The sequence below is a fragment of the Lepidochelys kempii genome, chromosome 1 (genome assembly GCF_965140285.1).
Source record: "Lepidochelys kempii isolate rLepKem1 chromosome 1, rLepKem1.hap1, whole genome shotgun sequence".
NCBI classification, from domain to species: Eukaryota; Metazoa; Chordata; order Testudines; family Cheloniidae; genus Lepidochelys; species Lepidochelys kempii.
The window spans coordinates 154,916,507-154,928,609 of record NC_136380.1 but is presented as its reverse complement, the minus strand read 5'-3'; the positions used below and the strand labels follow the sequence as shown (position 1 = coordinate 154,928,609).

At 42.7% G+C, this 12,103-nt stretch overlaps 1 protein-coding gene across 15 annotated transcripts in view; it reads left to right on the top strand.

Annotated features, from left to right (window-relative positions):
- Positions 1–4,233: 4,233 nt before the first annotated feature.
- The window catches only part of CASK (calcium/calmodulin dependent serine protein kinase), a 421,703-nt gene continuing 413,833 nt past the window's right edge, over positions 4,234–12,103 (top strand). For 9 of the 15 annotated variants that reach the window (XM_073358808.2, XM_073358793.2, XM_073358785.2 and 6 more), the window contains exon 1: positions 4,235–4,826. In XM_073358808.2, the coding sequence (XP_073214909.1) occupies positions 4,768–4,826 (59 nt within the window). In that variant the 5' untranslated portion in view covers positions 4,235–4,767. Of the gene's footprint in view, positions 4,827–4,965; positions 5,263–12,103 lie in introns of those variants that run through there. The other 6 variants (XM_073358759.2, XM_073358724.2, XM_073358802.2 and 3 more) reach the window with 4 other exon arrangements.

The following is a 12,103-nucleotide window of genomic DNA, read 5'->3' as shown; positions in this document are numbered from 1 at the left end:
GGTAGAAGATTTGACACCTTGGTGAAGAGCAACATACAAATTCTGTTGATCTTCCTGTTATATCCCTTCCATTAGGAAATCATATATTTCATTTCTATGGGATTTGGAACACCACCACTATGCAGATGTTGGAAAACACAGAGGTGGGCTATCCAAATTCACACCCTCCCTAATACCTTCCCACCTTCCCCATCCCTTTTCAGGGACCCCTCTGACAAAACCATGTTACATCAGGAGGTGCAATCACTTCTAAATATTGGAGCAGTGGAAGTAGTAACTCAAGAACATAGGGAAGAATTTCTACTCTCTTTATTTTTTAATCCTCCCTGCCCCAAAAAGGGGGCTCATGCTCTGTTCTGGATAACTGAACATCTTCATTCACCGGCGCATTCATGATAGTAATGCTAGCCTCAGTAATTCCAACCCTACATCAACACCTGTTTGTTTCAAGTGTCTGATTTCCAACTCATCAGCATTGTGCAACACAAGACTCTGCATAACATAACTAATTCAAAATAATGTGGCAAAAGCCTCTTAAAGGTACAGTTCTCCACACCTTTCTTCCCCAGACTAATAAAACAATTAACAATAATTATTAACATTATATGTATTTGAAATTCTGTATTACCAACCTGCTAACTAAACAATTGGTCTCTGAGGTGTCCTATATTGTTACATGAACCTGCAGATCTCCCCTGAGACATCGGTATCACTGTTGGCAGGAGGCAGTAAGACCATTAGTTGTGCTTGTGTCATATGATGGGACTCAGCCCTCTGAATCTGCTATGGTTATTGCCTCTCTGAGACCTTCTCAGGCAAGATGGCCAACTCAGTGCCCTTTATGTCCCTCTCTTCTGCAATTTGTAGAAGATGTTACCTATTCATCTGTGGTATGTATTTGTCTAGGGTGACAACCTCATGATCATGGGGAAACCTCTTGTGACACCACTCCTATTTGCAACCATTGTTTCCCATAATAGACATGCACAGTGTAATTTTCATTAAGCAGCTCCCAGAACCCCAGTTTGAGTTTCTTTTGCCTCATCTGTCTCTTTATACATATGCAAATCCCATGACTCTGGTATCAGTTTCTAACACTGCAGGCATCCTTGTTTTAAGTTTTCTGTTGAACAAAATGTCAGCAGGCAACAACCCATGTTTCCTTGGTGCCATTCTGGAATTTAACAGTGCTAAATAAAGATCAGAGTCCAACTCCACAGCCCTTTTCAGTAAGCTTTATTATTTTGACAGTTTTACACCAATGCATTTAATTGGGAATAATAGGGACTGGGTCATTACCTGTCTAAACCCATACTTTACTGAAATATGCTTAAATTCATGCCCACTAAACTGTGGCCCATTGTCAAACATTACCATGTCAGGTATACTGAGTCTAGCGAAAATAGATTTTATATGTACAATCGTCTAACTGTAGTTTCTTCTAGTAAGGTTACCTCAGGGAAGTGAGAAAACAAGCCTAGGCCAAGAACATAGCTTTTTTCCAGCCAACATAAACAAATGTATGCCTACTTTGTTCCTGGGTGTCAATTTTCCTTATGCCATCAACATGGGCTCTTTTGCTTGACTTGGCCTATATTTTTGGCATATGTGACAAGTCTTAACAACATTCTCAATATGTCACTGTTTATTTGAGGCCCCTATATTATGTCTCAGGCCCTTCTTGTAGATTTTTTGTTTCTCAAATGACCTCCATGTGTCCTTTTTAACATTTTTCTGTGACATCTTAGGAATCATCATCCTGATGCCTTTAAACAAAATCTCATCTGGGACTGAGAGCTCCTCTTCTAACTGATGATAGAAGTTGGGAATATGCTGTTCCAGCCAGCCTGTGTGCTAATAGCCCTTATTACTTTCTGATGTACACCTCTGTCACATTCAGACCACTGCCTCCCCTTTGCATTTAAGTCAGGACACACTTCTGATGCCATCAGTGTACAGGGACCCATAAATTTTGTCTGCTCATGGAGTTTGCACCCTGACACTATACTGTGCAGTTTATGGCTCCCTATCAGTGGCCTAATAGGTCATTAAGATTATTTCTTATCAACAATTCATATACAGATGAAATATGAGAGTTGGAGAGCAAAGTATCAGTGGCATTGTTGTGCTCAGACTGAGTCTGCATACCATGCATATGTGGGAGAGAAGAACATTCTGGGGATGTTGGTTCTCCACTATAGCATCTGCAATCAGCAGAAATGCTCTGGGAAGTGGATCACCTAGTAATCCAAGCATCTTGTGCCCCAAAACAGTTGGCTATTTCATGCTGCGAGGCATTTTCTACTATAAGGTCAGTTGGATTCAGATCAGATTGGCCCCCCCTTCCTTGTACGTAAACCATCGCAGAAGGGGACAAATGTAAACTCTTCTCTGTTTGTATTTCAACCACTTTTATTAAACAAACTTTATTGGGTTCTGCTGTCAAGATTCAACCAACAATTTTTAAGTTAGACCACGTGATGCCGATAGCTTGGGGAAGCATTTGTAGAATATGTTAAAGAACATATCCACTTTTTGTAATGATTTTCTGTCTGAGGTACTTCTAGATCGATTGTTTTGAGTCACTTCTCATCATTACTTCATCTGCTTATTTGAAATGATGACTGACAAATTCTGCCTAGTGTGTAGTTATTCATCATTTGCAACCTCTTGACCATATTATTGCAAAGAGCTCTGCTTAAGGCCATTTGTGAAGACCACTCAGCTGCTTCAATTAGGGCAGAATTTGGAGGCTCACCTGCTTAGCAGTGTGAACTTTAGGGAACATAACACCTCTTCATTAAAGGCTTTCCTGGCTTCATCTTCGCTTACAGATACAAGTCAAGATGCTGATTTTCATCTATAGTTTGGGCCCTAAATACATTGAGGTGTCTCACCTCATGTATTACCACAATGCTGGTAATATTCACTGTTTCTTTTAACTATCTGGGGACAGTAAGCAGGGTGTTCTTCGTGAAGGGTCCTCAGTTCTGCAACCTACAAAAGCTGCCAAATCTGATTTTCAGAATACCCTGTGGGATGACTGTATGAAGTTCATCTTACTTAATGTTAATAAGTTTTAGTAACTGCACATGTATCCTAAGCTTTTTTAATAAACTTTTTTTATAAACAATAATATTTTCCCTAGGGAAAAATCTCAGAACTCCCTGATAAATGCTTTAGCTTCCTTCTGAAAACTACCTTTTCAAACTCTGGCTAAAAAATACCTGTTAAGCAATTTAGAATATGCTTCTGCATAGGGTTTTGTAGAATTCCAAAAGGTTTATGGAACAGAATGGACCAGCCATTAGCTTTTTTAAATTTGAAGCTCACTCCATACTTGACACCTTACTACTTTATAATGCATCCTAAGTGAAATGGTACAATAAGAAATAGCATTTAGGCTCCCCTATCAACAATGATCATCTACAGTGCACTGCTTAAAAAGGTCAATCAAGGCTCGGAGGACTACCAAGGGGGTTGTCTTTTCTCCTTTTATAACTAGAGGGGCTCAACTGTGCCCAGTTTTAGGGGAAGGAGGCTCTCTACATTCCTTCTGAAACTGCTCGTGTGATTGTTACAGGAAACGATTTTGACCATCCTGTGGAGTGGGCAATAAATGGCGCTTGAAATGGCCATTTCCCTGAGCTAAGAGCAAAGCACCTGATAATGCGGCGGGAGGGCTGTCGCCGTAATTGCGATCCCACGTCTCCCTGAACCGCCTTCGCCTTGCCGTCTGGCAGCGGTCGCGGCTAGAGAGAGATAAGGGAGGGTTTCCTCTTTCCCCCTCAGTTTGTCCCCTCGGGCCGCTGCCAGCCCTCGCTGCACGGTCCGTCTTGGCCGGCTTCCCTGCCCTGCCAGCTCCCTGGAGGCGCCTGTCAAACCCCAGCGCCGGGCCGAGGGACCAGCCGCTCCCAGCACCGCTGCGCTGCCCGTGACACTGAGCGCACGCGGCCGCTGGCCTCCGACAACTGCCTTCGCCCTGGGGCGGAGCGGGGCGCAGCCGCCCAGCACCGCGGCTCCCATCCCCCTGCTTCTCAATGGGCCACACGCAGCGCGCGCCTCGGAACTCGGGCAGGGAACGACCCCGCCCCTCCCGAGCTTCACATGGGAGCCTACTGCCTCCGCCCGGCCCTTCACTTCCCATGACGTTATGTGGGCCCGCGGCGCGCCTGCGCACAGGGGCCAATCCCTGTCTCCCGGAGTAGTGGGCGTGGCTCTGCGCGCGGTTGTGGCGAGAGTGGGGGGTGGGGGGGTGAGCGCGAAGAGCCCGCGTGCGTGCTCAGTGGGGGGCGCGCGCCTGCTCGCTTGCGTGACGGACTGGGAAAGTGTCGGTGGTGGTGCGCGCGCGCCCGCCGGTAAAGCGCTTATCGCCGCCGTTGCCGCCGGAGTGCGGGTCGGGGTCGCGCTTGCCTCCCCCCCCCCCGCAGGCGCGTGCACCACGAGGAACGAGGCGGCGCTGCCCGCTGCCGCTACACCGGCCCCTGCATGGTGCCCGCTCCGCCCTGCTAGCCGGGGCCGCGGCCGGCGGAGGGAGGGAGGGAGCGAGCGAGGCGGGCGGGGTCGCGGAGCCCGAAGCCAGCGTGAGCCGCGCGGGGCGGCCGCGGCCCGCAGGAGGAGCGGGCATTCCCGGCGCGGCCGCGGGAGCCCCCGGGCGGCGGCTGGGATTGAAGGTGGTGCCCGGCGGGGAGCGCGGAGGGGATCGTGCCCGCGGGCCCCCCTCCCCCGGGCCGCCTCTCCGGCGGGTCCCCCACCCCTGCCTGGACCATGGCCGACGACGACGTGCTGTTCGAGGACGTGTACGAGCTCTGCGAGGTGATCGGCAAGTAAGTTCCGCGGAGGGGGGGCGGCGGCGAGCGGCCCGGCCCGGCCCCTGCGCGCGGGCAGCGGGATGCTGCGCTCGGCGCCCACCTGAGCCGCCGTGCCCGTGTGTCACCCGCGCCCTCCGCTGCGTGCGGCGGCGGCCGCGGCGACTCCACGGCGGCGCCCGCCTCTCGGAGCATGGGCGCGGAGGGGAGAAGCTGCCCGGTATCTCCTCCGGCCACCGTGCTCCGCCAGCTCCCCTGCGCCCAGCCTGGCAGCAGCCGCCGCCGCCGCTTTCCCCAGCCCGGGTCTGCGGCTGCCGGCTGGGCAGGGGCAGGCTCCTCTGTAGAGCCGCCTCTCCGTGGGGGTATCTGCGCGTTGGGGCGCCAGGTGCCTTCCTGTGCTTTGCTGCATAGTAACCAGCTCGTTAGTGGCAATGCCGGTGGTACTCCGTCTCAGGTAATGCTCACTTCCCGTGTGAATCCCTGGCGGTGCCCACCGTCCGCTCGGAATAACGACGCAGGAGGAGAACTTGGCCTGTTAGAGGCTTATTATGCAACTGCTGTTACACCGATGTTCAAGGCGTGCATCACACCCAAGTTGGGATAGCTGTTAACGTGGCACCGCTGTTTTGGCTCACCAGTGTGGTAGGGTGTATGGAGCTGACAGTCCGAGTCCCCCACCTTTTTTATCTGTGTTGTGTAATTATACTCGGCAAAATGCAGAGGATCAGCCTGATCAGCACGTTGATGGAAAATTGAAGCTGAAGTTCCCCCTCTTCTGTGACTGTCCAGTATTGAAACCCATTTTATCAGCCTTCTCTCACATTTCATATCTTCAGGGCTTAGATGTTTTGGTTGCAAAATGGAAATGAAAGGGAGATGCACCATATTTGAAGAGACTTATAACTTCCTCATTTTATGCATATTTCTCATTCAAAAATTGATGTTGTAGGTGTTTCAGCAGTGAAGCTGTTTTCGGTTTGTTGATGACAGTGTCTTGTGGAAGCCTGGTGTAAGGATGACAAGTTACAATGTTCTCTTGATTTTAAGCAGAGTGGAATTTTATTTTTTAAATTTATTTTGCACAACATGACTGTTAGCTGAAATGTCAGTAGTTGTTTGACTTGAAAACCAGGGCTAAAATGGTCATCTTTCTTGAATGACTGTGTTTCTTCAGAATTACACTAACATGTCAGTCTTAAGATCAGATTGCTTTGTTCTTAATTAAATACAAATATATGGGCGCTTTTCATTTTATTGTTTATTATAGGGCACCATTGTCTTAACACCTATTGGTTTTATAAAACACCTTGTAAGCTTTAAACTATAAAGCTTTAAAGAGGTTTGTTGGTTTGCACAAGAAATGGTTTAACTGATGTTACTTAATGCTTGTCAAATGGAGAAAAGCTTCTGTAGTTAAGAAATTGGACAAAACTGGCACTACCAGTAGAAGAACAATTTCTTATGTTCATGTGATTTCTTCAGGTGGTGATATTGTGTATGAATTATAGTACCTAGTGTATTTTACTCTGATGTGGTTAGGGTTAGTAAAAAGGCATAATATATGTGCCTATATTTATGAATACCTTTCAAAGGGGGTTGCTGTAAATATTTTGAAGTATAAAATGACTCTTATTTTGTGTGCAGATGCTTCTGAAAAGATAGCACAATAAGCTGTAAATTACTTGTAGAACTTTAAAGTGAATAGTTCGGTGTTTCTGAATCACGTGGTCTTTTAAAACTGTTCTTTGTGATGTAAATAGGTTAATAGTGTCAGAGTAGTGCTAAGATTACACAGCCTGTAGCAAGAAATAGGTTGGGTCTTTGTGCTGCTAGCACTGCTAACTAGTTATGCTTGCTTAAGCCGTGTCTACACTGCCACTGTCGGCGCTAAAACTTTAGTCGTTCAGGGGTGTGAAAAAACATCCCCGAGCAACAAAAGGTTTTAGCGCTGAAAAGCGCTGGTATAGATAGCTCTTTATCGCCGGGAGCAGTACCACCTCTTATTTGGGGTGGATTTTTTTTATCGCCCGGGGAGAGTCTCCTGGCGATAAAGCATAACTACGCTGCCCATGTCACAGCGCTGCCACACTACCCTTAGTTGCCTTCTTTTGTAGAGGTCAGAAAGATGTCATTCCTCTTAAAGACCATTTTAATAAATAGCTCCATTATTTGTATAGTTGGTATTATTGTCACTTGAATGGGGCTATAGTTGGAGTTCTTACTATGTACCACCTAAGATCTATGAAGCTTATTCATCTTTGAGCCCTCCATGGAAGGCTAGTGTAAAACTGATTTGTATTGCTGCATATGCATCTTGCTAAACAGCTCTCAGTAAGCCATCAACTAAGTGTCTGTGTTCCTGTGACTTATTACTGATTGATACAGTAATTTAGCTCTTGCAAAACAGCACACCTGGCCTTGATTTGCATTTTAGACGCATGAAATAATTAAAATACATATAATTTCTTTTTCCAAATAGATGGTTACCGCTACCATCTTATGTAGTCTCCCTGAAAACATGTCTTTCTATGGAAAGGAGAATGGTAACATTAGTGTTAGACATCTTCAGGGGTTGAACAAATCTTAGAAGTATATTCTTATATTTCTCTTCTGTTGATCTGCAAACCTGTTTTACCTGGGATTTAATCTCCCAGCTAACACACAAAAATGCAGTTTGCTGTTAGACTTCTTTTAAACTCTGGGTTAACAAAATTTGAATGAACAAATACACTGGTAAGAATAGTTGATTTTATCTGAAGAGACAAATACTTTTAGTTGCTTTTAGCCTTTTGGAATATATTTCATTGTAATTTCATACTAATTAGTTGGTTGAAATTAAGGTTGTGTGTTAATAAACAGCCTGACTACCCCCTGCTTAAATTCTATTAGTAGGCATTGTTCATGTTGGGTGGATGTTGGAGGAAAGGAGTGTAAGGACTGTGGAGGAATAGATACATTCATAAAAGTGTATCTTCCAGAAAACACTTGAGGGAAGATTTTCACTTGTATACACCATATCATATACTTCTTTATCCCTAAATATAAAACAAGTATTGCATAGATGGTCAGCACCATGAAACTTCTATCCCTTGTTAAACTTTGTTGCCTTTAACTTAAAATTCAGTGGTGTCCTTTAGGATACTAGCATTGGTCATGTTACTGTGCCAGTCCCAGGTTAAGTCTTGGATTGTTGACAAACTTGTGCACATCCAGATGCACTCTGATTAGGGCTTGGTTTATAGTAAAGATTAGGAAGTTTCCGTATGAGCCTTCACAGATGTGTTAATCTACCTCAAGTTAACTGGCAGTGAGATGAGTTATAGACAAATCTTTAAGACTTTCTATGTAAAACTTCACTTGGAAGCAACTCTCCTTTGCTGTTGAGCGGGATATATGCTAAAATATTTAAGTGTTTTCATTCTAATGGCGAGGCAGTGAATTAGATTCATAATTCATAGATAATTACGCTAAGTGCTTTTTTTTTTTTTTTTTACTTAAAACCTTAATTCTGACCACAGCATATAGTAGTCGGTATGAAACTTAAAGTGGGTGAAGAGGTTTTACCACATGAGGTGTTGCCATGAAAATCATTGAGCTCATTCTTTACTATATGCAATAGTTTTCTTTAGGCTGAAAATAATGCCTAGTTTCCTTTTAATGCAGAAGGGGGACCATGGGTACAGAACATACAAGACCAGAACATGTATTTTATGTTCAGTATAGTTTTGTTTTCAGTCCTTGCTGTGTAAGGATTTTGTTTCAGCTTTGATTTTCTGGGCCTGTAAGATTCACATTGATTTATGGCACTCATTTAATGCTAACATGGAGACTACTTTGTTGGGAACATCACAGACAGACTACGGGTTGCTTTCATTGCAGTTACTTATCCTGTTGTCTATCAGAATGCCTTAATTGTAAGTATTTCAGTCTAATGCCTTACACTGCAGTAAATTCATGTTAAATGGACATTTGTCAAGATTAAAATTGTATTTTTTTAAAAATTCCTCTTGTTACTAATGTCTTTCACTATTCAGATCTGAGAATCTTTAAATAATGGAATTTAACCTCTGTCTTCAATTTCTCATTTGTTTTTACTTGCACAAGTCCGAGAATACTACTGGCTCTCAATATGCTTTCTGCTACTTATACCAGTTTACTTTCACATTTCACACACAAAAGGATGGTAAATAAAACAATTAACTGTAATGACACTTTTTAACAAACAATGAAAGGAAAGCTAAAACCAAACAATAAACAAAGATATTCAACAACCCTCCTTCCCCCCCCAAAAGAAATTTAAGGTGTGAAAAAAGCAATTAGCAATTGCATCTTTCTGTCTAAAATACTAGTGCACTAATTCTGAGAACTATGGAGATATTTAATGATACTGACGGGCACACTGGCGCTGATATGGAAGGGTTGGTAAAAGAAGGCTCGGATGTATGCTGCCTTAATACTAGCTCTGAGCAATGGCAAGATAGCTGATATTTTGGCACAGGTACCAAGCACTATCCCTTGTGGGGTTATATCAGCTAAAGTATTTACAGACTTTCTCCTTATTATAGCAAAAGACAAGATAGTATTATAAAAAAGGTACATTGCATTTTGTCCTTAAACAAAAGCCCCAGAAATTGTTGATGACTTTTGTAGTCCTGTAATATTTCATGTAGATATCATGGTACAAGTTAAAGGTAATCAAGCCATATTAATCCTAATATGGTGTTAGCAAAGGTCAGTTCTTAATATCCAGTAGGCATGTCAAGTGTAAATTTTGCTCTGAAAAACATTTCCTTTTTAAAGTCCTTCATTTAACAACTTACATATATTCAAGTATTACCATTTGTATCTCTGCTACTGATTAATATTCTCAAACGGTTTAATGTTGCACTGTGTAGGTTGTACGTGTAGGCAACTGTTAATCCAATTAAGATTACAACTCAATTTCCATTTTAAAATGAATTTTGGTACTCTATCTAAAATCCACAAACTGATATTGTCTTCAAAGATAGGCTAGGTTTGAGGTGAAAGTAGGTATTTTGTGCCAAATGTTCAATTCATTTAAAGAATTTTCTTAATCTTGACACTAAAAATAGAGGTAATTGCCAGAGTTAGTGGTCTAAAAGTGTCAATTTCTAGCAAAAAAACTCACTTCTGTTCCCCACTCAACTGCATGAGTTATTGCACAAGGTCAAAGATTGTTGATTTGGTTTTTAGAACAGTAACATGAAAATGGCTTGTAGACCCTGAAGGCATTAAGTTAAGACATCAGAAGATTGTTGGAGACCTACTTTATTTTTATTTATTTATTTATTTTAAATTGTATCTTTCCTTGCAAATATAAATGTCCACCTGTGAACAGATCAGGAAGGAAGCTTGTCACTCAGGAAAGGGAATGGAACTTCCAGAAAACCTTAATGTAAACTTAAAATTTATCAGTAAATCATGTCTCACTTTCAAGAGTGACAGTCATCAAAGTTTAAAAAAATTCTTCTAAAACTCTCTTGCAAGTTTGAGAATGGATTACGATGACACTTTTTGGACTTATTCATGTGACAGAAAGGAGTGCTTCCCTGGTCTGAAACTCAAGTTCAAAATATTTTGCTAGTGAGACAACTATTAAAAGTGTAATCCAAGTGTGTGTGTGTGACTGAGAAAACCAAAACTAAAACTCCACCCAAACTAGAACTTTTTCACAGAGCTTGGTGTAATTCTGGAAGTTATAATGATCAGATAAGGCCTTCACGTTGGGATTCCCTCTTTCAGTTTGCCATTATTGTCTGTTCTTTATTCAGTAGTAGGTTATGGTGTAGCATGGTTCTCTTTCTCTTTTTCCCAGGTTTAAGATTTCCGTTTGATAGTGTCAAGATTTTCACTGTTTTGTGTTGTGGGCACCTGGAATAGAAAGTCTCCCTGCTGTGGGTTGGTTGTGTAGTTGTTTCTCTGGATTTGAACTTTGCTCTGCTGCTCCACAAAGTCCTCTGTTAATCTTGATATATCCTTCTGCATAACTCCTAGTGTGCATTTCCTGTAGACTGTAAAGGTGGTTTACATGAGAGGTTGATTGGGGTGAATCTGAGGGCAGAGGAGAAAGGAATTCTGGTAGTGGTGGTAGACATTTTACCTCCCCTGCAAATCTTCAGAATTACTGTCCTGAGAAGTTCAGCAGGGCCTTGTCCTCCACGCCTTAAAGTCATGTGGAGACCCTTGCAGCGTTCATTAGGAACCACATGAGATTAGGAAAATCGAGTCTAAATCGAGTGTTGTTGACACCCTGGAAAGATTTAGCCCTAATGCAGGGAGGAGTTGGCTGACACCAAAGGTCATTCCCCATTCATTGCTTCCCCATTCTCCCCCTGTAGACCTCATCCTTCCCAAGAAGAACTCCCCATTTCTACATGTTTCCTAAGGCCTGCAACAGTGGAGTTCCACTCCTGTGATCGTTGAAAGCCTGCAAGAAAGAGGAGATGAATACACCTTCCCACAGGTGCCATGTTAGTATTAGTTTAAAATGGGAATCCCAGAAAAATCTAAGGTTCACTCACTTCCACATAAGGATTTAAGGGAAAAATCCTTACTGGATATTGTAGGTAGCTGAATTTATTTGCTTTATTTTTTTCCTCAGTGTTAAGGTTAATTTTACATCTTAAAATCTAGAAGTTCCGTTGAAATAGCCAAGCTATACTCAGTCTTCCTGTATACCCTGAGAACATCAGAAACTCAAATTTTTATCATATTTGATTTTGCTAGTAACCACAGAAAATAGAATCTTCCCCATAATCATACAATAAGATTCTAGTAAGTTAAACCTTAGCTCTGAATTTCCTGCTTTTCAACTCTATGTATATTTTACCACCTGCAACTTTCCTTTAGAGTTTTATCTGTAAGTTATTACTGACATATAGTTTTACTTTAATAAATGTTTTGTCAGAGAGAATCTGTTGGTGGCAGAGCATGCAGGTCAGTATTAAGAAAACTGTTTTTATAACAGTGAAAAGTGGATTTTAACACACTACACTACCTTAAATACAGTACTGAGATGTCTCCCATTAGATAAGTGACATTTTACTATGTTGATAGTGTGATATTAGTTTAGTAATCAAAATGTATATCTTGTGATGTATTTATGGTAAGGTCATATAGTAAGTACAACTTCCTTTTTGGAGGGGAGGGGGGCTTCAACAATCTAGAAACTAGGTTGTTCCTCCTTTGCTGAGTAGGCAGCTCTGTCAGTCAGCTATTAGACTTCGTTGCCTTTTTTTTCCATCAGATAATCTGTCTTCATTGATTAGTCTCTT